The sequence below is a fragment of the Tribolium madens genome, unplaced genomic scaffold (genome assembly GCF_015345945.1).
Source record: "Tribolium madens isolate multiple individuals breed KSU strain unplaced genomic scaffold, Tmad_KSU_1.1 Scaffold_91;HRSCAF=231;Tcas5.2_LG7, whole genome shotgun sequence".
NCBI lineage: Eukaryota > Metazoa > Arthropoda > Insecta > Coleoptera > Tenebrionidae > Tribolium > Tribolium madens.
In genome coordinates, this window is record NW_025401063.1 from 12500115 (window position 1) to 12523405 (window position 23291).

The 23291-nt window shown below is 34.4% G+C and overlaps 6 protein-coding genes across 8 annotated transcripts in view; 2 read left to right on the forward strand and 4 right to left on the reverse strand.

Moving 5' to 3' along the window:
* Positions 1 to 4647: 4647 nt before the first annotated feature.
* Positions 4648 to 5510, reverse strand: LOC123010395. The gene is made up of 3 exons (XM_044407260.1): positions 5291 to 5510; positions 4850 to 5234; positions 4648 to 4795 (listed from the first exon to the last, which is right to left on the reverse strand). The coding sequence occupies exons 1-3, from the start codon at positions 5465 to 5467 to the stop codon at positions 4701 to 4703; spliced, it is 657 nt and encodes a 218-aa protein (XP_044263195.1). The 5' UTR covers positions 5468 to 5510; the 3' UTR covers positions 4648 to 4700.
* A 115-nt stretch (positions 5511 to 5625) lies between these two features.
* On the reverse strand, positions 5626 to 6830 carry LOC123010394. The gene is made up of 2 exons (XM_044407259.1): positions 5899 to 6830; positions 5626 to 5837 (listed from the first exon to the last, which is right to left on the reverse strand). Exons 1-2 carry the CDS (start codon positions 6784 to 6786, stop codon positions 5808 to 5810), a joined length of 918 nt encoding a protein of 305 aa, XP_044263194.1. The 5' UTR covers positions 6787 to 6830; the 3' UTR covers positions 5626 to 5807.
* Positions 6831 to 8110: 1280 nt separating this feature from the next.
* Positions 8111 to 9683, reverse strand: LOC123010393 (tryptophan--tRNA ligase, cytoplasmic). Its single transcript, XM_044407258.1, has 3 exons — positions 9461 to 9683; positions 8936 to 9347; positions 8111 to 8883 (listed from the first exon to the last, which is right to left on the reverse strand). Exons 1-3 carry the CDS (start codon positions 9597 to 9599, stop codon positions 8199 to 8201), a joined length of 1236 nt encoding a protein of 411 aa, XP_044263193.1. The 5' UTR covers positions 9600 to 9683; the 3' UTR covers positions 8111 to 8198.
* An 868-nt stretch (positions 9684 to 10551) lies between these two features.
* LOC123010598 (autophagy-related protein 2 homolog A) lies at positions 10552 to 21855 on the forward strand. 3 transcript variants are annotated; one of them, XM_044407622.1, is made up of 24 exons: positions 10552 to 10763; positions 10822 to 10926; positions 12254 to 12422; positions 12527 to 12685; positions 12732 to 12834; positions 12890 to 13229; positions 13283 to 13440; positions 13488 to 13795; positions 13845 to 14103; positions 14160 to 14444; positions 14491 to 14970; positions 17109 to 17287; positions 17351 to 17647; positions 17702 to 18034; positions 18086 to 18276; positions 18330 to 18761; positions 18810 to 19119; positions 19165 to 19904; positions 19956 to 20115; positions 20164 to 20383; positions 20434 to 20711; positions 20762 to 20916; positions 20965 to 21108; positions 21162 to 21855. In XM_044407622.1, the coding sequence occupies exons 1-24, from the start codon at positions 10674 to 10676 to the stop codon at positions 21405 to 21407; spliced, it is 6141 nt and encodes a 2046-aa protein (XP_044263557.1). In that variant the 5' UTR covers positions 10552 to 10673; the 3' UTR covers positions 21408 to 21855. The 3 variants fall into 3 exon arrangements, with proteins under 3 accessions (XP_044263557.1, XP_044263555.1, XP_044263556.1); XM_044407620.1 differs by having other exon boundaries at positions 10553 to 10763; positions 17339 to 17647; XM_044407621.1 differs by having other exon boundaries at positions 10553 to 10763; positions 12539 to 12685; positions 17339 to 17647.
* Positions 15056 to 17069, reverse strand: LOC123010599. Its single transcript, XM_044407624.1, has 2 exons — positions 16920 to 17069; positions 15056 to 16855 (listed from the first exon to the last, which is right to left on the reverse strand). The coding sequence occupies exons 1-2, from the start codon at positions 16963 to 16965 to the stop codon at positions 15813 to 15815; spliced, it is 1089 nt and encodes a 362-aa protein (XP_044263559.1). The 5' UTR covers positions 16966 to 17069; the 3' UTR covers positions 15056 to 15812.
* A 118-nt stretch (positions 21856 to 21973) lies between the features above and the next one.
* Positions 21974 to 23291, forward strand: part of LOC123010519 (dynein regulatory complex subunit 7) — a 47763-nt gene continuing 46445 nt past the window's right edge. The window contains exons 1-2 of the mRNA XM_044407462.1: positions 21974 to 22375; positions 22440 to 22565. Of these exons, the coding sequence (XP_044263397.1) occupies positions 21989 to 22375; positions 22440 to 22565 (513 nt within the window). The 5' untranslated portion in view covers positions 21974 to 21988. The remainder of the gene's footprint in view (positions 22376 to 22439; positions 22566 to 23291) is intronic.

Sequence of the window (23291 nt, forward strand, 5' to 3'; positions counted from 1 at the left end):
TTTTACAAACTTTTTTTTATTTTTAGTGTCAATTGCTAAATGATATGAATCATTTTAATCTCTTAAATTTAGGTTAACAACTTTTCTAAAAATGTGGCAGTACAATGTCTTATTACAGAAAACATAGGTATGATTTATAAGTATAAAAGAGCATAAGTACCTTATGCGAAGTTAATAAAAAATATACATCTAGGTATTTAGTATACCTACATATACAGTGTGTTTCAGAACTCGCGCTCCAGAGAAAAATACTAAATAAGATAAGATACCAGAAATATGGAAAATAAAATAAAATTCTATCTTTAAAAATTTAGAAATTATGAACGGTTAAGTTTTGCAGTTTGATCCTATTTATTTCTGTTGGAAAAACAATTTTACATGTTTTTTTTTGTTGTAGGCTATTAGAGAGAAAACGAAATAGCTGTGTCCTGATTTGTAATTTTTTGTTTAACAATATTTGTGGCTTTTATTGGCAAGGTTTTTGTATCTTTTCTAACTAATTATAAAATAGTACATTACAAACAAGATGGTAAATATGGCATTACTCAGAGTACCTACTCCTGTTTACGATCGAGAGGCATCAGTCTCGATAAAGCACAAGAGGTAATGCTATTACCACCGAGGTTTGTATGCTATTTTATTCATAATCACATTATTTGAATAAAATATAATTCTAACAAAGTTAAGGTTCAAACGTGGTAGCCCATCTAAATTGTGTTTGATTTTTAACATTTCATAAATGTCAAAGAAAATTTTGAAATAATGTGTGAATCTGATTTAAAATCGTTGAAATAGAACAGTGCATTACCCCAGAAGTAAGAAAAACTGATACAGAAGCTACTGAATACTAATTTAGCAAAATGTTATGCGTAACTTGTCAATTTGAAAGAAAAAATTCCCGATATTTTTGTAATCTTAACGTTGGCAAACCTGCATATTGCATATTACTGCTCACGAAATTTAATGATTGTTCCCAACATTTAAAAGGTTAGTAATTGGCATATTATTACATTAGTGATTGTGGATAAAAACATATACAAGATCATAGATAACATTGAATAGACATAAAAAAGTCAAATGTCAAAAAATAAGTGTGAAAATTTTTTGACGTAAAATTTGTTCAACATTTTTTTCATGTTCCTGGTAGCTTATTACCTTACTTGGCATTTTTCTCTAGAGCGCGATTTCTGAAACAGCCTCTATGTATGTTTTTATCTGCTTTAGATTTTTTATTTTAAGAATAAAACGTATTTTAACAATAAAAACGTAACATAGATAAAGTTTAGGCAAAACAATACTGAATAGTAACACTAACCTTCATAGATTAAATATTAGGAGTATCTGATAATTATTTTCTCTCGCAGAAATAATTCAGCAGATCTTTATTTTCTCTTTATCTTTATATTATTTATTATTCTATTATGATTATTTCTCGACTACATACCTACAAACTTTGTATTTTCCCATTTTTTTGTTATCCTGAGAATAAGCGTCATCAATCACATCAAAGTCAATATATCGCCATGTGACAATGTTTACACACAGTCATTCCTCCGTAGTACCTTATTCTGATAATCGTTATATTAATTATGAACTCTGTATTAATAATAAAACGGATTCAGGGTTCCACAAAAAACCCGTGATTTGAAATTGTATCAACAAAACACTAAAAACAAAAAATCGAATTATTGAAGAAACATTTTAACCAACAATTCACCAACAATTACTTCGAAAGTCAGGCAATTTTGATGTAATTAGTCAATAGAATTAAAATAGTCACAAACTTATTGTATGGTAAAGAGTTTTTTGAGTATTCTCTAAAGAAAACAATTTTAATTGCTTTTCTTGGTAACTATTGAATCTAGAAATCTTAATCTTGATTGGGGAGAAGTAGGTAACGTAAATGTGTGAAAACAATTTTTGATCTTGGAGATTTTGTACTTTATCAAGTAGAGTAACTTGGTCAATTTTATAATGAACTTAAGCTAAAGTACGCATTATTTCTGGATATTACTATTGTGGGGGAGATGATCAAGTAGTGATAAATAGAAGTACGTACAAGTTTTAAACAGTCCTGTTAGCCAATCATAATAACATCAAAATTACACTGACTACGAATATTCAATTCACCTCTCTTTTTTCAAATATTAACCAATAAAATAGCAGATATTTACTTTCCTACTGTTGCAACAGCAAATTCAAACGAATATTCCACTCGTGAAAATATAATTGAATATTCTACAAGTGGTTGCAGTGAATGTTTATTTGTTTATTAACTAACTTTATTATTTACCGTTTGCTATAAAAATAAAATCATGTGTAACGCAAATTTGCCATTTGATTTATTGAATAGTCGGTTGAATCAATTCGTAGTCAAAAATTGTAGAATATTATTATTCTTGGTCATTACAAAGCCTCGCATAATATGCAAAATGCATATTTGTTATTAAGAGGTATATCCACAAAAAGTTTTCTATGCATATCTAATGTTTTTTGATTAAATAGGCTCTCGAACGCCCAAGTCATGAAACGACTCCCTCGTTCAAGTTCGGAAAATCTTCGTGATGGGCTCGGAACGCAACTTTAACAATTTATTAAAAAAAAAGTACTGACTAGAAAACAATTCTGTTTAATTAGAGGTCATTTTTAGATCATAATCTTTAGTTAAAAAAATTACCATAGTGGGTTGCCATTTACAAAAAAAATTTTTTTCCAGAACTCGAAAACTAAAAAAAATTTCGAAAAATATTATTCTTGATAAATGGTCACATTTTAATTGGACTTTACGCTACACTAATTATTTTTTTTGTAAAGTGGTTAGTTTACGAGAAAAACGCTTCCATACTTTTTATTCACCTGGTATAATAAAGTTATTATTTTCTGTTCTTGGGTAATTAGTAATATTAGTTTATATACCTATGCATTTTATTTCTACATATAATCCTCAAGAATAAGAAGGGGCCCCCCGGCTATGTTTGAACCCAGGCCCCTGAATGTCTCACTACGCCACTGCCTGTATATATAAAAAAAATACTAAAAAAATGAATATAAACTAGATAGTTGTAATTTTTAAATCATAACCTTAATGAAATAAATGTTTTTAGTGGGTTGTAATTTAAAAAAAAAATATTTTTGTAGATCTGAAAAACAAAAGAAGATTTTGAAAAATTTTATTTTTGATAAAACATCACATTTTTATAGTACTTTATGATTCATTAATTAGTTTTTCCAAAATATGACTAGTTTAAGCAAAAAACGTTTGGTTCCATACTTTTTATTAACCCGGTATGGCTATAATCCTTCCATTCGGATAAGTAAAATAGTTGCCTGCAAGTAAATTTTAGTGAAATATTTAAGTGAAGTGATCTGAAAAGTAGAGATTTCTTAGAAAAGGTTAATTACTAGGTTATTAAAATGGCTTGGCTGAGGCAAAACCAATTTATTTATTCTCTTTCGTTCAAGATGCCTAAAATACAAAATCGAGAATAAAAATTTATCCCAACTTTGATTTTTTATTGTTAAAAGTTTTGCATATCAATGCATATTTGGCATATATTGGAGCATATTTCTTAATGTCTTGTGCATATTTTTGTGAAAATACGAGCATATACACTATGTCCCCGGATTGAGTTTACAAGAAGAAAATTTTTTTTTCTTTGATTTTACGCCAAAACTGCAAAGGAAAAACATTTTTTGCTTTACCTGAAACCAGCAAATCTGTAATTAAAACTTCATTATTCTATCTCAGTAGAAAGAAAAGTTTATTTTTCTCTTGATTTTGAACTTTTTGAATAATTTAATTTAAATCATTTTTCTCTGCTTTTTAAGTCCTATCACATTGGCTGTTTTATTATTTTGACAATGATAACACTTTGACAAATGAGTTTACGCAAGTTAAATAACAAAAATGTTTGTGAAAAACATAATTTTAATAAACAGCAACTCAAAGAAACAGCTTTAAGGTAAAAACCAAAGTCATTTTTAACAAGAACTATCATTATTTAATTAATAAATTATTTGCGAAAGTGACATATAGTTGTCAAATAATTAAAACCGCCAATGTGATAAGACTTAAAAAGCAGAGTCCAAAATTTTGAGAAAAATGAACTTTTCTTTCTACTGAGTTAGAATAATGAAGTTTTAATTACAGATTTGCTGGTTTTAAGTTAAGCAAAAACTTTTTTGCTTTGCAGTTTTGACGTAAAATCAAAGATAACATTTTTTTCCTCTAGTAAACTCAATCCGTGTATACGTATACTGTATACGTATACGTGCATATTTTACGAATTTTTCGTGCATATAATCCGAGCCTTAGTCATTACGCTTATGAACACCATTCAGGAAACGAATGACTATTCATAAAAATATTTGACAATTTGTGACTACTCGTATTATAAGTGATAATTTGCTAGTAACAAATGATATTATTGGTCGATTTGAAATTTTTTCTCATTATAATTAGCTGCTAGGCAATGACAGCGTCTATTTTTTCACGAATGTAATTAAACATAGTTTAAAAAATAATCACGCCAAACTGTTTTTTACATTCGTGATAATAATTTTTTATTATAATTTTAATTATGTATGTAGACAAGCACTCATCTTTGTCGCTATTAAAAAATCCCACTCGTGGACTAACACCAAAAATTTTGAAATGTTTTGTTTAATTTATATTATTTACAGTCAATATCAAAAGTTATTTAGTGGATGGCAATGTCTGTACAAGAGCGGAAAGTTTCCTGTGGCCCACAGCCTTCGTCGTAAGAACCGTCTTCGCATTGTCCCCAGTTATTTCCTATAAAAATAAATTATGAAAATTCTTTCAAATCTCAAAATTTTGTTTACAAACCCGCAGTGTAGGTCCATCTCAAAACACATCGATCACAAGTCAGACCATCGGGCAATTTAACAGTGGTATTAATAGTGTCATTGTCCTCTTCTTCCTTATTTGTCAAAACATATTTGTCTGATCCATCACCCAAAGTCACCGGTTTAAAGCATTCTTCTCCCGATTCTGGTTCATTTGGATCTTCCAAAATACACAAACTAAAGTTGAAATAGCCCATATGGTTCGTGGTAAGCACAACCTGAACATCGATAACACTTCCAGCTGTATATTCTTTGGCGATTATTCCTTGACCATATTTTCCCGTATTTTCATTGGCTTGTGGGTGAGGGTCGTCATACTGGTCACCACAGACTCCGCATTTGCCACCAAATTGATCCCATTGGACCTAAATACAAAAATGTAAAAACAAAACACACAATTTATTGAAAATTGCTTACTTACATTCATGCCGCCACAATAATTTTGGTCATCGTCATAATTAACAGGAGCGTTGGGATTGAAGCGCCACAAAGAGCTGCGATTTGGAGGTTCCATCAACATACCGTGACCGGAAATGTGATGGACGTAGAGACACAAAACAATACCCAACAAAGTGAATCTCATTTTTGCGAATTGCATTTAATAAAAAAAATTCTCTTTTATATAAATTTTGATAAGATGAGTGTTGGTTGGGTAAGTGTTTTGAATTCAAAAGTTAATTGTTTTTAAAGTGATGAACATAAGTATTTTGCAAAAATAAATTTTATCTATCTTAAAAGCTAAAAGAATCACGTGTAGAGATATAAAAAGATTTTTTATTACTCTCATTAATATCTTTTAAACGTTTTTTGATCTGGTTTTGAATCTCTAGACGAACTTTTCTTAGTCTTGAACATGGAACCGAAAAATCCAGGTTTCCTATTTTTCCCAGAAACTTTAGACAACTCGTTCAAAGTCGTAATAGTCTCATCCGAACTTTTCAGCTGTTTATCATTCTGAATCCCTCCATCTGTATAAACCGGGAAAATTTTTTTAGAAGTGTATAATTTATTATCAAAATGTCCGGGTACCATCCAGATCGGATTTCTTGGAATCGGATGTTTAGTTTCCTCGGCTGATGATCTAGAATCGCTCCCACTTGAGAATTTTTTCGCCAAAGAAGGATCAAATAGTTTCGAAAAACTCTCGTTATTTTTTTTTTTATAAGTCGTCATAGGATTTGCAACCTTGATTTGGCCATACATAACTTGCTCCACTCGTAGACTTTTGCTTCTAGAAGCCTGCAATTGCCTTTGGTTTTCGGCTTCTGGCACTTTCTCAGTGACAGAGGTTGCACTCTCATATTTACTTCCCTGTTCCGATGACTGCTTGAGAGATGTAGGTGAGGATTGCCTGACCTCTGTTATGGGAGCTGAAGGATTACTGTGGGGAGGTTTGTCTCCTGAACCACGGGCGATATCCGGTTTTTTCTCTGTTTGGTCCGACACTTCATCGTTAGCACAAGTTCTGAAAACTATCCTCCCTATACACTCGTAACTCCCTACTCGGTCTTCCAATTTTCGACCATGGGCTGGTTGCTTTTTGTATAAACAAGAGTCTTCATGTTTTTCTAAAACACTTATTTCCATGGCACAACCAGGACCATGGTGGCGCTCCACCAACAGCGGTAAGACAAATTTCGGCTCTTCTGTGGATCCACCAAGGTTTTCAGAGTCGTCGCGTTCGGTTACATTCAATTTGCTCTCATCTGATTCGGTTTCATGATATTTCTCGTCCACAGCAGAGTGATGTTTGTTCCCAGACTCTTTACTGTCAACCGGTTCGATGTGCTGAGGTTTCTCCTCCACAACAGAATCGGGTTTTTTACAGGTCCCTTTACAGCCGGTTATTGTTATTACGATGCCACCTTTACCGTGGGGGCAACTAGCGGGACATTGTTTAGCTTCGGGGTGACTCATTGACACGAAAAATTTTGACAATATTGACAAAACTAAAGCTCTCTTAACCCTGTTTTTATTTTTTTTTTTTCTATTGAACAAGAAATATGTACAAATCAATGTATTAACTATATCATTATTATTAAGGTTGAACTATACTGAATAAAAAAATAAATCGTTATTTAAAAATTCTGAAAAAATTCTTGATTGATAAACTTAGAATAAGTAAAATGTTATTTTTCGAAAAGTTTCTAACTTTGGTTGTGATTGTCTGATCTCTCAGAAATAAAAACGGGCAGGACCGAATTGCGGCGATGGTCAAATTATTAATCCTTGATCAAAAGGGTCTCAAAAAAGGTGACGACCGCGTTGCGGCGGTAAAAGACAGGTAGCAAGATTTTCATTACTTAAAATTTTTGCAAAAATGCTTTAGAAGTTAAGTTAAAATTTAATATAAAACCCATCAAATGTCATGAAATGGCTCGTCAAATCAAGAGGTCAAAAAATTATAAAAAAAATATCGAATTTTGCACAATGCTATACAGAAAAGTTGATTATCTTGGCTGATGATTGAACAAGTTTGTTAAAAATTTTAATAAACCTTATCTTGGCACTTTTTTCTTTTTTCTAGGAAAACAAAAATTGTTTTTAAAATTACAAATTACAACTTCCGTTTCTTTTTGCAGAGTGAGATAAATATTTTTTTTAAATATCTCCCACTGTAAACCTGCAATATAATCTCTAATCTTTTTTTCTACTCGTAGATAATTATTACAGCGAAAGAAAAATTATGTCCCATTAGTAAATTAATTGCGGTTTACTTTAAACCGGTAAGCTTATAGAGAGTATAGCAATAAATAGTAATTATTATCATGTAAATTAAAAATTGTTGGTTCTAGTATGACAGACGTTACTAATTTTTTTTAAATAAATCAGAATTTCAACATTTTGCATCTACTTGCCTAGCCGAAGCCGGGTCTAAGAGCTTTATTATTTTATGACGTATTGTTATTTCTAGCATTGATTAAACATACATAATATGGTTAATCAATGTTTCTAGTCTTCGGTGCTTGTTTACCAACTGCTGAAGGTCAAGATCCTTGAAGCCGGTTTAGAAAAAACCCTCTAGTGGCTAGTAGAAATATGAAAAACTGGTATATCACAAAGAAAGAAACCAATTCTGTTTGACTAGGACCAAGTGTATGTTGGGTTGTCGGCTACGGCGCTAAATACGGCGCCACCCTGTGTGCCAGAAACACATTACTTCCCAGTATAGTTAAAAGCTTTGTATTGCTAGTTGCATAGCCTCATTGTTACATACCAATACAAAAAACACTTATTTTTTGTGGTCAACAAAATTTATTTTACTTTATAATTGTGCTCATAATCTTACAAAGAAAATAAAGATAAATGTAATAGTAAATAAGCAACAATTAAATATTAAATGCTAATTCTCTTGGCGTCATAAACTGTTTTATAATATCGTCTGTAATTTTCGCTCTGCGTTCTTGATGTTGCGTTACAATTGGCGTCAATGTGTCAATAAGTATTTTTTTTAATTCTCCAGTCAGCAGCGCCCCACTTGTGTAGTCTTTCCTAATCTGTTCAAGCTTCCCATCATCTTCCAAAAAGAAAGTCAAATACTGATAAGAAATGTCAATATCACAGTTTCCTCCTAGCTTTTTGTGTTCCTCAACGGTACTTTGCCCCCCAGAAAATGCATGTTTGTTTATTTTATTTTTCACTTGTTTGGGTGTATCATTTAGATAAATGGTTGAGTTGGGGTCAGAGGCTGACATTTTAGTTTGAGCTCCCTGTAAAGCTGGGAAAAATGTAGAATGTAAGAGAGCAGGTTTTTTAAATCCTATCCTAGGTGCTACGTCTCGCGTCATTCTAAAATAAGGGTCCTGATCTATAGCACATGGGATCAAACACGGGATCTTTTTTCCTTTGAAAATGTGAGGAAATGATGTTGAGATAGCTGGGGTTGCTTGAACTGCCGGAAAAGCGACTTTGCCAATAACAGAACTGTCGTCAAAGCCGAAAATGCCTTTCACTTGGTTGAAAGTGACGCAGCGTTGGATCCTCACCATGTTTTGGTAAAATTCACGACATTGGCTGTAATGTTTCAAATTATTTTTAACCAGAAATTGTGTAATTTTTGACAAACCCAATGTAATTGAGATCTGAAAACATAAACGTTTTCTCTGGATCAAATCCCACAGCAATGATATCTTTAGCGTTTTCAATGGTCATTTTATGAACCTCCTCCATTTTCAGATCTTTCCACAAAAATTTCTCATCATCAGTCAGCTGGATGACTAGAGGTACGTTAAAAATATCTTGCAACCATTTGCAAAACATAAAAGGTACAAGATGCCCCACATGCATAGAGTTAGAAGACGGTCCTCTCCCAGTATACAAATAAAAAGGTTTACCACTCTCATACAATGTTAAAATGGAATGCATGTCTCTGTGTGAAAATACAATCCCTCGGCGCAAAAAATGATGAACTTGCTTTCCTGTTACTTTCTCGAAACGATCCAACAGCTCTTTATCTATTTTACTTGAACCGAATTTGTCTAAAAACAACAACAAAAATAAATGATGCAATAGTCAGATCGTGTGATTAGCACACCAAATTAGGTTTTTGTAGCAGATTAAAACATATGTAATGATTAATAAACAAACGTACTTATTAGTTTGTCGTAGTCAATGCCTTTTTCAGATGTACTCACTACATTCCATGGATCTACAAAATCGTCGTCGACATCGCTTTTGGCTTTTTCGTCAAGTTGCAAATTGTTAACTTCGTTGATTACTTCCCCAGACATGTTTAAATTAATTTTAATAAATAGAAATACTGAAATCAGTCACGGAAAGAAACAACGTGGAGTTGAGGTTACTCAAATGACGTTTCTCCATAGCGTTTCTCTTATTTCTCAGCCATGTGCATATGCACGAATAATGCAAACGCAATTTACTTTATTTTATTCTACAATATAATGAAACAAATTTGATTTTATTTTTTTATAATCTAAGGTAACATTGTTTTTTTTTTTATAATTTATGTCGCAAATAAAAAATAAAAGCTTTTTTGTTAATCACTATTGCAAAAACAGACTGAGCAATTGTTTTTTCGGGCATGTAAACTTGTAAACATAAAAGTTGTTGATGTTGGTGCGTGCTGAAGTATATCTGGTTGCCTAAAATTGTGTAAAAATCAGCTTAAATAAAGGTATTTCTACTTCGCACAGAAAACAATTATTAGAGAAGCAACAATGTTGGTAATTTAAATTAATTTAATTTTACGCTAGTATGAATGGAGTCAGCGATGGGTAAATGCCCGAGATTCAATTTTTGAACACCATAAGACGTGAGGACGCTACTTTCGGCACGCACCCTTAATATTAAAGGTTTGACAAATTTTCAAACTCTTCGTGCGTATTAATTCAGGTATTTTTATTTATTTACTAAAAAAACATTAGAACCTTATAAAATTAATAATTTTTGACATTTAACTACGACAAGAAATTATCACAAGGGATTTCAGTTCAGTGTATTAGGATAGGTATTAGATAATCATTTTTTTAATGTTTTTGATTCATTAAATTTATGTCACCTAAAAGTGTTTCACGTTTCACAACTACTGTATCGCATTGAAGAACGACAATAAATTAGTAAAAAAAATTAGAATTCATCACTGTCATTTATTTGCTAACCAAAAAAATTAACCAAACTTTTCGCAAGTCAAACCAAAAGTCAAAATTATGTTGTCCTCGTAAAATCGTCCATTATGTGCCCTTTTGAAATCCCCGCATTCAAAACTTATCATTTCCAGTGCGCTTTGTCTTTGGACTAGTCGTCGTTGTCCTGCGCATGACCGGAAACAGCTGTTTAGCTGTCAAATGGTCGTGCACTGCACATCGTGTGGTTTGTTAATGGGCATCAAAACAAAGGTGTATGTAAATATTCTATACGAAAACCAACATGCCCTGGTATAAAAATATTATACCGGAATCTGTTCAAAAAAAGTGTTATGTCTATCTCATCCAGAGGTACTTGGGGCAATATTTCGAAGAAAAACTCGACCCCAGTCAACTCAGTGTGGATTTATACAATGGCACTTGTGTCTTGAAAGACATCCGTCTGGACGTTGAGGTAAGCACCGATTTTATCTTTGTAAATCATTGGCAATACACTTAAGCCTATTGGAAATCTTTTACGCACTTGTAATTATCGAAACGTGTGGTCGACGAGGTCGTGCGTCGTTGTTTTCTTAGATTGTTTGAAATTATCAGATTTGAAGTTGTAAACATGCGCCAAAATAAACATCTCCGATTTCAATTGATCGATTCGGTTTTCTCTTTAATTCATGAATAATTTGTTAAATGCTGTCGTCACAGTCTAATAATAAAATTAATGTTACCACGATTTATCGTGATTGCAAAATTTGGATGGTTGATTACACTGAGATTCTTTGTCATCTCATTACCTGAAGACCTTCAGCATTGAGGTGGATAACGTCTAATGCAAACTACTTTATCAAACTTCCAAATTGTTTAAACAAAAAAAAATCATTGTTATGAATCGATTCTTAAATTGTGTGAATAGGTATTATAATACATACAGTGGCTATACACAAAAAATATTTTTTCCGGCATCTTTTAATGAATTAACTTGTTCCTAATTACAAGAAACAAACCTTCAGCAAAAACATAAAAAGAAACTTGGAAAAGAAGAATTTATGACGGATTTTAGTGAAATTATTAATAATTATAATGCCAAACTTGAAGCGCGTAGCCTTTAGTGTGTGTCTTTTATTTTAATTTGTAAGGGCCGTAGCCGATATAGATGTAATACCAGGCGTGGAAACACTATTGTTATAATGGAAATAATGATCAAGTATAACGAAAAATATGTTTCCAGAAACAAAGTGTAATTACTTACTTGCTCAGAACACAATGCACAATCGATCAAAAAGGAGTGATTTGTTTTGGTAAATAGACAAGAATTGTTAAAATATCGTTACTGTTTAATGGAGTTGCTTTTTTAATGAGACTCAGTAGGTACATATTTTTAAAACAATTTAACTGAAACGCTTTTGTAAATGAGTTACTGGAATTTAAGGGATATTAAATTAAAATTTTTGACGAGCAATAATCTTTATTTGTATACCGTACGAAGCTATTATTTCCGATTTCTGAGACAGCATAAATACTCAGTAAAATTGTCTATTTATTGAGAAGAATTTTTATTCCAGAAATAAAAATACTTTGGACACTTCCTTGTTTTAAAAATAAGTTTAGAAGATTCGAAATAACTTCATGTACATTCTTTACTTTTAAAACGAAATATTAATTATGATTTATTTTTTTAAACTACAACAACAATAAACAAACAAAATTAACGACGGGTCAAGATTAAATACTGATGTCAAGTTTTCAATTGAATTCATATTCAAGGTTATAATGCAAAATTTCTTCAGGCCCTGAACGAGTTATCCGAGAAACAAAACTGGCCTCTGGAATTCGTCGACGGTTCCATTGAAAATCTCTTCATATCAGTACCATGGAGTTCTCTTTTGAAAGAATCAAGTACCATCGAAGTTACTTCCTTAAGGATCACGATGCAACCAAAACAACGATACGAATCCGGTTAGTTAAACGTAGCCTCATTCCATACATTTGCAAATCTTATTGTAATTTATCGACTCATTATCATTGGTAGAAATATTCTTTTTTGACAGCTTGTTGTTAAGAGATTATTACAGCAACTTCAATGTTCGAATCGATGTGGACGTCAATGACCAGTTCGCTACATTTAGCCGAAGAATGCGCTAAACAGGGGTTTGCAAATTCACCGAATAGTGCACAAACGTATGAGGGACTGGAAGTTTTTGCTCAAACGATTGATTCAAGTAATAACCAAAACGTAGTTTTGCGAAAATAATTGTTTCTTTGTAGTTTTGAGTAGGATAAAAGTAACTTTTATTAACTCAGTTTTTCAACTCGAACATCTTCCTAAAGGTAGTCCAATGGGTGTAGGAGTTGTTATCAATGTAGATTTGTGAGTTTTTATCAGAAATTTAAAAAAATATGTATATTAAATTAAAAATTCCCAGAATTATGTACGCCGACGAATCGTCTAATGATCCTCCTAAAGAGGAGGCCACAGATCTTACAAAACAAGACGATAAAAAGGCATACCTTGAACAGTCGTACACAGCTCGGCTAACTCGATTAGAGGGTATTTCAATATCTACTGTAGAATTCTCAAGTAATGCTCGAACAGTCTCACAAAGTGTAATATCAGAGTCAAATTATTACGATAAGGACGATTCTTTTGCCACTATCATCGAAGGTGATAGTGAAAAATGCTCCAAATCAAGTAACCAAGATCAATACAGCTCGAGCGACGAACGTAACGTCATCATGTTTGGCAAATTCGGTGGAAAAGTCGAGGTAAATCGTGCGATATTAGAAAAAATCGAGTGTATATACAACTCACGATTTAGGTCGTGGTGCGTCTGAAACGAACCGAAGATTTGGAAGGACCGAAAGTCTCAATCGAAATGGATACGGGTCCTTTACTACTATTTCTCTCTCCAAGACAATTACATTTACTTATTGAACTTGTTAAAGGGTTATTAAGTCCTGATACGGAGGATCACAGGTGGCAATGAGAATTAATTGTGTTCTTTAGTAACTTAGTCATTTTAGTAATATACTTTCGACGAAATTTGTGGGAAAACCTATGTCTAGTGCTGACTATGAACGGATCGAAAAGGACCTCCAGCAGCAATTGACCCATCCAGGTCCGAGTTTTCCGATACATGGAGTTCCAGGCGGCCACGGATGGGCAACTGGAGCTTTAGACGGTAGCGATATTGAAGATAATTTCATGCCTTTGGGGAAATACTCCGGGGCGTTGTATGAGAGTGCCATGTCCGGAGCGAGTATGGAATCGAGTATGAGCTCCAGTATGATAAGTTCTTACACTGATGTCACAAATCGGGCAAGGAAAAAATGTAAAACTTTCTTTTTCTTTTGATTTGTGTCTAATTCCCTTTTTTGTAGTGAATAAAATTGATACAGACCCAACGGCGGAAATCTCTCGTTTTGAGATTCACTTGTCATCGCTGGCCGTTCTTTTGTTACACGAAGACTTACTAACAGAATCCTTGGGTGCAAAATGTAGTTTGGTGGCGTCTAGTGTGAAACAAATGCAAGATACTGTTGCAAAATTTTTCACGAATTCAGTATCAGTGTTTTCGGCTAAGGATTTTAACAGTTTGAATGTAGCACTAGATCACGCGTGTCAGTTGAATCATTTAAGGTAGGACATGGTTGGTTGAGTGTGGTTAAACTTTAGTTGACCAATGCTTATTTTAGATTATTAGCTTCACCGTTGCATCTAGAAGGCGACGAGAAAACAACAAGTTCGGCTTTTTCAGTTACTGGTTACCTTGAAGCTACCAATTTAGAACTGAGTGAATGTCTTTTTCAATCAAATAATGATAATGTAGAGCACGTACCTTTAATTACGTTTAGTGATGTTAAACCGAATCAGTTCGGGAGTCCTGTCACTGCCAAACCTAGCCTTAAGTTGATGTTTAAGTATTTAGTGAAGACGACAAAAAACAGCCTGACTAAAGGAGGACCTAAGACCGAGTTTATGTAAGTAGTCAAAGCTGACCCAACACGAATAATTTCTTTTATACAGGCTTTCACTGCATAAATGTGTCTTAGAGTTAGACGTGACTCTAATTGATCGAATTTCGGCACTGTTGAACCCTCAACCCATTTGTGTGGTGGCTAAACCCACAAACCCATGGACAAATAATGTGACTACTCATTTGATGAACGATAGTAATGAGACCAAGTTCGACATTAGGGTGAATTCACCTTTAATGACTGTCAAACTTAGGTTTCCCATACCGGATTTTCGGCCTCCACATGACATGAATAAAACTCCGTGGTGGAAGAGACATGTTCGGGCTGATTTTTTGTCTCTAGTTTTGACAGGAGCATCCTTTCAGACAAGTTTTCAGGCTAATCAGACCGTCCAGGATTACACGTTGGAGTGCAGAAGTTTGAATATCTTCTATCAAGAAGATGCCAATGGTGATGTACTTCCAGTAGGGAAGGCGGGGTATGAGGATAAGCCGATGACGTCTCTACAGGATGTGATAACCGAATGCAAGTAAGTAAATGATAAATTTTAGTGTAGCTAAAAACTATTTTTAAATTTACGATGAAAATTCGATAGAGAAACAAAAACCAACGAGCACAATTTTAAATTTCTATTAACAATAAAACTAACAGTGTTGTTAAGTCAGTTATGATAATTTTTACAAATCAACTTGATCCAGTCGTTTCTTAGATCTAAGAACAAAACATTATTTTGACATTTAGCAAGGCAAACAAAAGTATCTAAAAAAAATATTTTTTTGTATACGCTCCCGAAAACAGCTGTTTTATTAGTCTTTCCCGGACTCAATAACATAGTACGCAAAACGGTTATTTTAGGTACTCGGTCACCAAAAACAATTTTTGCGGACTAAAAAATAAAATTGGTTACTATGGTAACGAAATTTTTTTAATTAGTAAGAGGTGTGAATTCGTGTTTTGGGAACTTTAAGAAAAAAAATTGTATGCACCACGTACTCAAAAGGTTTTAGGTGACTCCTCTCATTAAAGACTCGGCTCCTACGTCACCTCGTCATTAATTACGATTCATTTAAGTTCATTCATATTGACTTCATTCCTGGTATAATGAAACAACAACTCTTTGTAGTTAAGTGCAGCTCTAACAAGTATAAAAGAAAGCAAAAAATTATTTATAAATTATTTATTTATTATAATTTTATTATAACCACAAAAATAAAAAATGTAAAAAAGGAATTTTTTTCTTACATTTTTTGATTACGTGTTATCGTCAGTACGTAACATTTTTCTTTATGACGCCACTTCTGGGACTGCATAGATTTGAGTATACTTAGGTAATGAAAAATAGTGCAATTGTAATTACGTATCTACTTATAATTACATATTCCACAATATGCCACCTCTGAATTCTGAAAGCACTGGAAGTTGAATATTTGGAATATTTCTCAAATTATTGATGGCGCAACAATAAATTGTTCCCTTGCCAGCATCAGAAAATTTCAGTCGTAAACTTCCTAGCCACATTACCTGTTGACAATTTACTATCAAACAAGGACTAGACACAGAAGTTCCTACACTGTTAACGCCAATAAAAGCAATTCCTTCTCCAGAATTCGCATCGATTACCGCTTTCCAAAAGTATTTCTGAATGGGAATTTGTACTAAATGCCTTATTGTTTCCGTCGTCCCTGTGTAGATAACTAGAGTACGTTTAGCGCGATTACTGGCCGTTCTTATCACTCCTTCAAGAGTCTTCCAATTACCACTGTTTAACTTGGGAGTTTGTGGTGAGGTGTTAACGTAATAAAAAGTCATTCTTTTTTCCGGTCCGGTGAAAAAATCACACCTCGGCGTCAGATGGCCTTTGTCATATCCACTGTGATAATATTCTCGTTCCGGGTTGATTGTCGTGTGAATCATTTTGAAAAAATCTGTTTTGAAGCTTACTCTGTCACGTACCTGGCACGAATACGGCGATGGTCGTAGAATATTTCTGGACCAGTAAGTTGCCAATCTTTGTGCATCAAAACATAGCGTAATTTTTTCAAGAAAATTTGATGGAGAGAGTGCGAAACCGAAGCGAATTAATCTTGCGCCCGCGTTGCATTGACCGACATCTTGAGCATATGACATAGGCGGATTCTGACACTTTAGAATTTGAAATTTATAGGAATTTCCGTTTGGGAGAATGAATTTGTCATTTTTGCACGTAGCTGTTTCTAGATAGCCATTTTGGGAATTTATAACATTAAGATGATTATTACTACCAGAACATAAAAGTTGGATCTGTGCCTGGTTTGATAATGTAACTTTTCCTTGTTCGTTGTCGGGAAGTAAAATATCGTTGTTTAGAATAACGAGAGGAGATTTTCCGTTTAAATCTGTGTCGAGATTGAAGGAGCATGATGCGGATGTGTTATCTGGAAATAGTGAATTTTGTCAGATTTAAAAAATTGCCGAAAGTACATTATTTTATAATCTTACCTACTGCGAGAGCAAGAAAACACAAAACAAACATGTACATAAACATCGCATAAACTAATGTTTGTTAAACTTTGACTGTTTTATCTTTTATACTACAACTTTAATCTGCAGGAAAACCACACGTTTTAAAAATGTTGTTCTGTAATATTTTTTCCCAGTGATAACCCCTTTTGATATACATATTATTAGGTTGAACATAAAAGTCTTCCCCGCCAAACGCCTCAGTTTGGAAGAGCCGTCCCAAACGATCCAAGAACCAATTTCCACTTCCATCGTTGGTTTTTTGGAAAATCGCAAACCCAACGGTCCTTTTAGCGCCAAAAGAGTGATCCACGAGAGTGACACCCCACACCACAAGTACCAGTCAGGTACTTATCTACATTCCGCTTTTTATTTTCATTTTGGCTGTTACCTTGTAGATGATTCTAAAGAATTGCTAGTCCCAGGTGACAAATCCGAAATAAACGAATTTATTAAGAGCACGACCTTATCGGCAAGAGTTCGAATCGACATTTCTTTGCCGATTGTTTCGATGCAGTTGATTTCGAAACGTTTATACGAAACGATCTACAATCGAATCAACAATGATTTGTTACTATGGGAACCCAGTGCTCCTAAACCTAAACCTACTAGGCCCGCTTATGATAATATCAATTACGGCCCGTTCGGAAATATCGAAATGGAGGGACAAGAGGTGTTTACGCTTTGTAAGAGTGGAATCCAATACGGTATAAAGACAGTACAAAGTCATGGGAGATTAATACCAAAAAAATATTTTGTAGATTCAGAAAGTGAAACTGATGATGAAAACGAAGAAGACACAAACATTTTTTATTCAACTTATGGCTCAAAAATGAAAATATCTCAAAAACAAATTGTCAGCGAATCAAAAGAGGAGAGTTACTTAACCATGAATTTACAGATTGGTCGTGGTTTACTTTGTATGTGCACACCTGTGCGTGACGCTACCAATAATCACGTAATACCCAACCAACAAGGTGAATTTTTGATAAACGTGGAAGACGCGACAATTTTCTTAGTTAACGGTTATATGGGTGACCCTAATTTAGGTTTCACTTGTCTAGAATTACACAATGCTCAACTTTACCACTGTGGTGAGTTACATTATTATTGTTATATTATTTTTTTGAATTCAATTTTTGAAGATATGATTTCCACACCGAGTCACAGCCCACCATTAAAAGATATTGGTGCGACTCCTGGCAAACACCTGCATCCCACGATTTACAGCTCAGAACCTGGAATGTTGGCTAATGGCAGAGACAGAGGAGGTAATCGCGAGATGGTCACACTTTGTGTCAAAATCCAAGCTAGTCATGAAACTCACCACGTCAAGGTTAGTCTAGTCTAATAATGAAAAAAATTCGGTATGAGTTTTGTGTGTTTTAGAATGTATCGATCGCTGCTGGATTTAATAAAGTTACTCTGAGGCATCGAATGTGTAATGAACCTAATAGTTGGGTATCACAATTAACTGATTTTTTTAACGTAACTGACTATCCGATTCCTGGTTATCACGCTAAAGAGATTTTAACAGAGTTATTTCTTCATTTTTGGGATTCTGCAATTGATTATCGACCTAAATATTTGCCGTTAAGGTCGGCGATAACGTTGGGGAATTTTAGTATTTCGTCGCACTTGAGTGCAGAGGTTAATACTTCCACCTTGAGGTTTATAGCGGAGGAGTGCGGGTTGTTTTTGAGTCAAAAAGGGGTAAAGAAAACTGTTTTACCATACACGGGACCAGTGGACCTTAAAAGGGATTATGTCAATGTTATCGACCTAGGTTTGTTTGAAATCAGTCTAAAAACATCAGATAAGGTTAGCTTAACACTCTTTGGTTTAAAATTTTTAAACGTCTTATTGCAGAAAAATTTCGATACACCACATTTTGATTTGCGGGCGTCTAATAACATTATACACATCCGTACCTGTGCCGACAGTGCACGCGCTTTAACCCAACTCATCAAATATCTGGCGAATTACGGCGATTTGGTACTGCCTGATGACAGTACGTCGAACGGAAGTACTTTCTCGAGCCCTCGACATTTACCCGAACACGAATTAGTTTCGGTTGAGCCTCAAGAAATCACAAATTTGTCCGAAAGTCAGCACCAACAAATTCACGATCTCATACAAGACGCTTTGGAAGACGTCGACCAAAACACCCAAAATCAAGGTACTACCGATTTTCGCAAAACAAAATGTGACCGAATTTTTTTAGTTAAATCTGATTTGTACACTTACAACGGCACAAAAATGTTCTATTTTCCCGATGAGAAAAATCCACAAGATTCGGGAAAACCCCTACCTCAAGTAACTACCGAACTGGGACAATTGCCCTTCCAACCGAACACCATCGAGTCTGATGACGAGTTTTGTTTTATTGATGAAGAGCCGGGTTATAATATTTTTCCTAAGAATGGCATACCGGAAATAAAATGGCTGACGGACGATCCTGTTCGAATTGTGGATAATCATTTTGCCGTTCCGAGCGAAAAGTGTGACCCACTTAAAACACCGAAGAATTTTCCAACTCCAACGCGAAAATACACTCTTTGTGAAATGAGTATCGTTTGGCATATGTATGGTGGCAATGATTTCGGTCCAGTTGACAAAGAGAAGAAGAAAACTGTTAATTTTTCTGATTTGAAAATCAAAGATAGTGTCAGTTTTTCAACTTTACAGAAAGATAAAGTCGTGATTGAGAGTGAGAAGATTAGGAAAAAGTCGTGGTTGACTAAAGGAGGCCCTAACCGAGATCATAACATCTTAATGGAGTTACAGTTGAATAAGATCAGATTTCAACATGAAGTGTATCCAGACTCGTCTTCGAAAGCGTCAAGACAGGTATTGATTATTTCAGAAATTGAAATGAGAGACAGACTTAAAAGTAGCCAAATGAATAAATTCTTGTACCAGTACATAAGTCAGGTTCGACCGAAACAATCCAACGCCAATATGGTGGGTACAGTGTTACACACTTTAGGCCAAAATTATCGTCGTTTGTTTTAGCTTGTGATAAAAACACTCCACATACGCCCAGATCCGCAGTTGCGAAGCCAGGAATGTTGTCTCAAAGTGTCAGTTTTGCCGCTTCGTTTTAATATTGATCAGGATGCTTTGCAATTTCTCATTTCATTTTTTACTGAATTGGGTAGTGATATGAAAGATGGTAGTCAAGGTCGTTTATTTTTTGTAATATCTAATTAAATTTTTTAAGACGAGCTGCAAGTCAACTCAAAACACAGTACTCCAGTACATCAGCCGCCTGTGATGACTGTAGGTGAAGACAATGACGAGAAGTTAAAAGAAGAGGCGAAGAAGATCGTTGATGAGAATCTCCTTATTTTATTAGAAGAGAATAAAAATGAAGAAAAACCCACAGAAGAGTCTCAAATCTCATCAAGTAGCGGATCTGAGGATAGTCCTGTCTACTTTAGGTACCTCCAAGTCCGAATACAAATATCAAAATTATTTCTTTGTTTTGTAGGAAAGTAATCTTTTCACCAGATGTGCCTATAAGACTAGATTATCACGGTAAACATTTCGATTTGAGAACTCACGGTCCGCTCCAAGGACTCTTGATGGGTCTGGCTCAATTAAATTGTTCAGAACTTAGGTTAAAGAGGATTTCGCACAGACACGGATTGCTAGGGTTTGAAAAGTTGATGATGTTCTTGATTAAGGAGTGGGTCAATGACATTAAAAAGAATCAAATTCCTAGTCTTTTAGTGGGTGTAGGGCCGATGTATTCGTTTGTGCAGCTATGTAAGTATTGAGTTCTTGCTACGTCTATTAGCTGATCAAATCTGTTGCAGTTCAGGGAATCAGAGATTTGTTTTGCTTGCCGTTCGAGCAATACAAGAAAGATGGTCGCTTTTTCCGAGGCCTTCATCGCGGTGCTAATAGTTTTACTACTTCGACGGCAATGGCAGCTTTGGAGCTTACGACACGGCTTATTCAATTGATTCAAGTAAGTTCAAACGATTTATAAGACGTTTTTTATCGTTTTTCTTTTCAGATTACTGCAGAAACGGCTTTTGATATGTTAACACCTGGCCCCAGCGTAAAAGTTCATCCGAAGACGAAAGTGCGGCGAAAGCGGTATAGCCAACCTAAGGATATAAGAGAGGGGGTGACTAATGCCTATAAGCTAGTTAAAGAAGTAATTCAGTTGTGGTTTTTGTGATGTTTTTGCTACTTTAGAGTTATTTTTAGGGAATTGAGGAAACTGCCGATAATATACTGCAAGTGGCTTCACACGAGCACGAACAAAAAGGTTACAGTGGCGCTGTCGGGGGCGTTATACGCCAAATACCTCCGACTATTATTAAACCAATTATTATAGCTTCTGAAGCTACTAACAATGTTTTGGGTGGTATGCGATGTCAGTTGGTACCAGACGCAAGAAAGGAAGCAAATGAAAAATGGCGTAACGAAGATACCTACGATTCTTACGAGTGATAACAAAAGACTGTTGTTTGTGATTTTAAATTAACAATATAGATAATTTCGTTTAAGGTTGAATTGAGTTTGTTATTTAAAGTGATTAGAGATTTTTTACGTAGTTATGTTATCTAATCAAATATTCAGTGTCCATATAACGCCATTTTGGTATGACTTAACCTGAGATGAATACTGAATGATAAAAACGGGACAATATATTTTCGTACGTTGAGCAAAATTCCGATGTTGTTCTCAAGTGATATTCTAATAATCCGTACAATTACAGCAAATGATTTCATTTGTACCGGTTATTTATTTTTTACGTTGTGTGTTCATACAGATTTTTATACATTCGGAAACGCAAATGAGAAGAAATGGATGGAGATTTACCATTTTGTGATAGGATTATTGTATCTAAATAATTTTTCATGTATGCAATATGAATAAATTTTTATACTTCTCAAAATTCGCGTTTTCTTATTTTGATCAAATCACTTGATGTCAAAAATAACACTTTTGTCATGGTAACGCATTTAGTTGAGTCATGGTATATATATCCAAGGCACTTCGATTGTTATTTAAAGTCAAACTTGTCAAAAATGGAGTCAGACTTGGACTTTTTTCCGGATTATTTGAACGGCTACCAGTTCGACAATGGCGAAGGCGAAGAAGTGGAAGAAGAAGAGATCAAATACCATTACATCGAAATTTTGGACGCTCCTCGAGACCTATTACCACCGGTCGAATTGACTTTGAAAGACCTCTCACACATAGCGAACGAATTGGGTTTGATAAAACTTTGCTGGCCCGAGATCGAACATCCGGAATTTGAGAATCGAGTGAACTTCCCGGAAAGCTACTTAACCAATTCCAATAAGGAGAAGTTGCTTTTGCTCTACACGGAAAATTTCAGGAGGCAATTCAGCTACAAGTATCCTCACAGGAAGCAGTTATTTCTGGCCAGTAATAACGAATGCGGAATGCAGGTAAGCAGAGAGCTTCCTCGTTTCCACCAGAGAGAGATAGATGGGGTGTGGTTGAATTTTTCAGAAAATGGTGTGCACTACGATTCGTCCCACAACGCTTCCGTATCCGGAAATTGAAACTTGGCAGGACTGCGCAAAATTTGTGGGGAGTGCGCTGAGGTTTGAACCGTTTGAGATTCCCACCTTGATTGTAAGTAAAAAAAACTGCAGGTTTGTTACTAAAGTGTAAGGTGTAAAGTGTCTCTTCAACTGAAAATTAATTAAAACAACCCGGCATATGGTCGGCTGACAACTATTAAATGATTAAATATCTTGTAATTGATCCACAATAACTATTGAATAGGTAACTAGAAATAGCTATTTATTTGTTTAAATAATAATTATTCAGAATTAAAAACAAATTACTATCAAAATGAATATAAAAAGTGAAAACGAAGTGCTAGTTGTACACAATTATAACTAATGTCTGTTAAACTTATTGTAACTGAGGTATTCCAAAATGTGCAAAAATAACAGAGTTTTGAGATTGCATTATTGGCTTTCCAACAGGACGCGTTGACATTCCAGCTGGACGCGAGATAAATCAGTCCTAGGAAGTTGGAAGAGTTTTATCCATCTCGATTTATTTTTGTGGACAAAGTACAAGTCTTGCTGACAATCAGAGTCCATTTACCGGTCATAAATCGTAGGATGGGGCATAGTGTTCGAACCGAATAATGGTAATCAGATACGTATCGGTAGAGAGCCGCGGGGTTAATTCAAATTAATACATCATTAGTTACATTGACCGCAACAACATCCACATCGTTGAAAAGACATATTTCATGGACGCTACCTATGATAGCTGAACGAGAATAAATCGTTTTGAAACTCGCCCACTTGTCAAACTGTGATATTCTAACGGATTTATCGAATT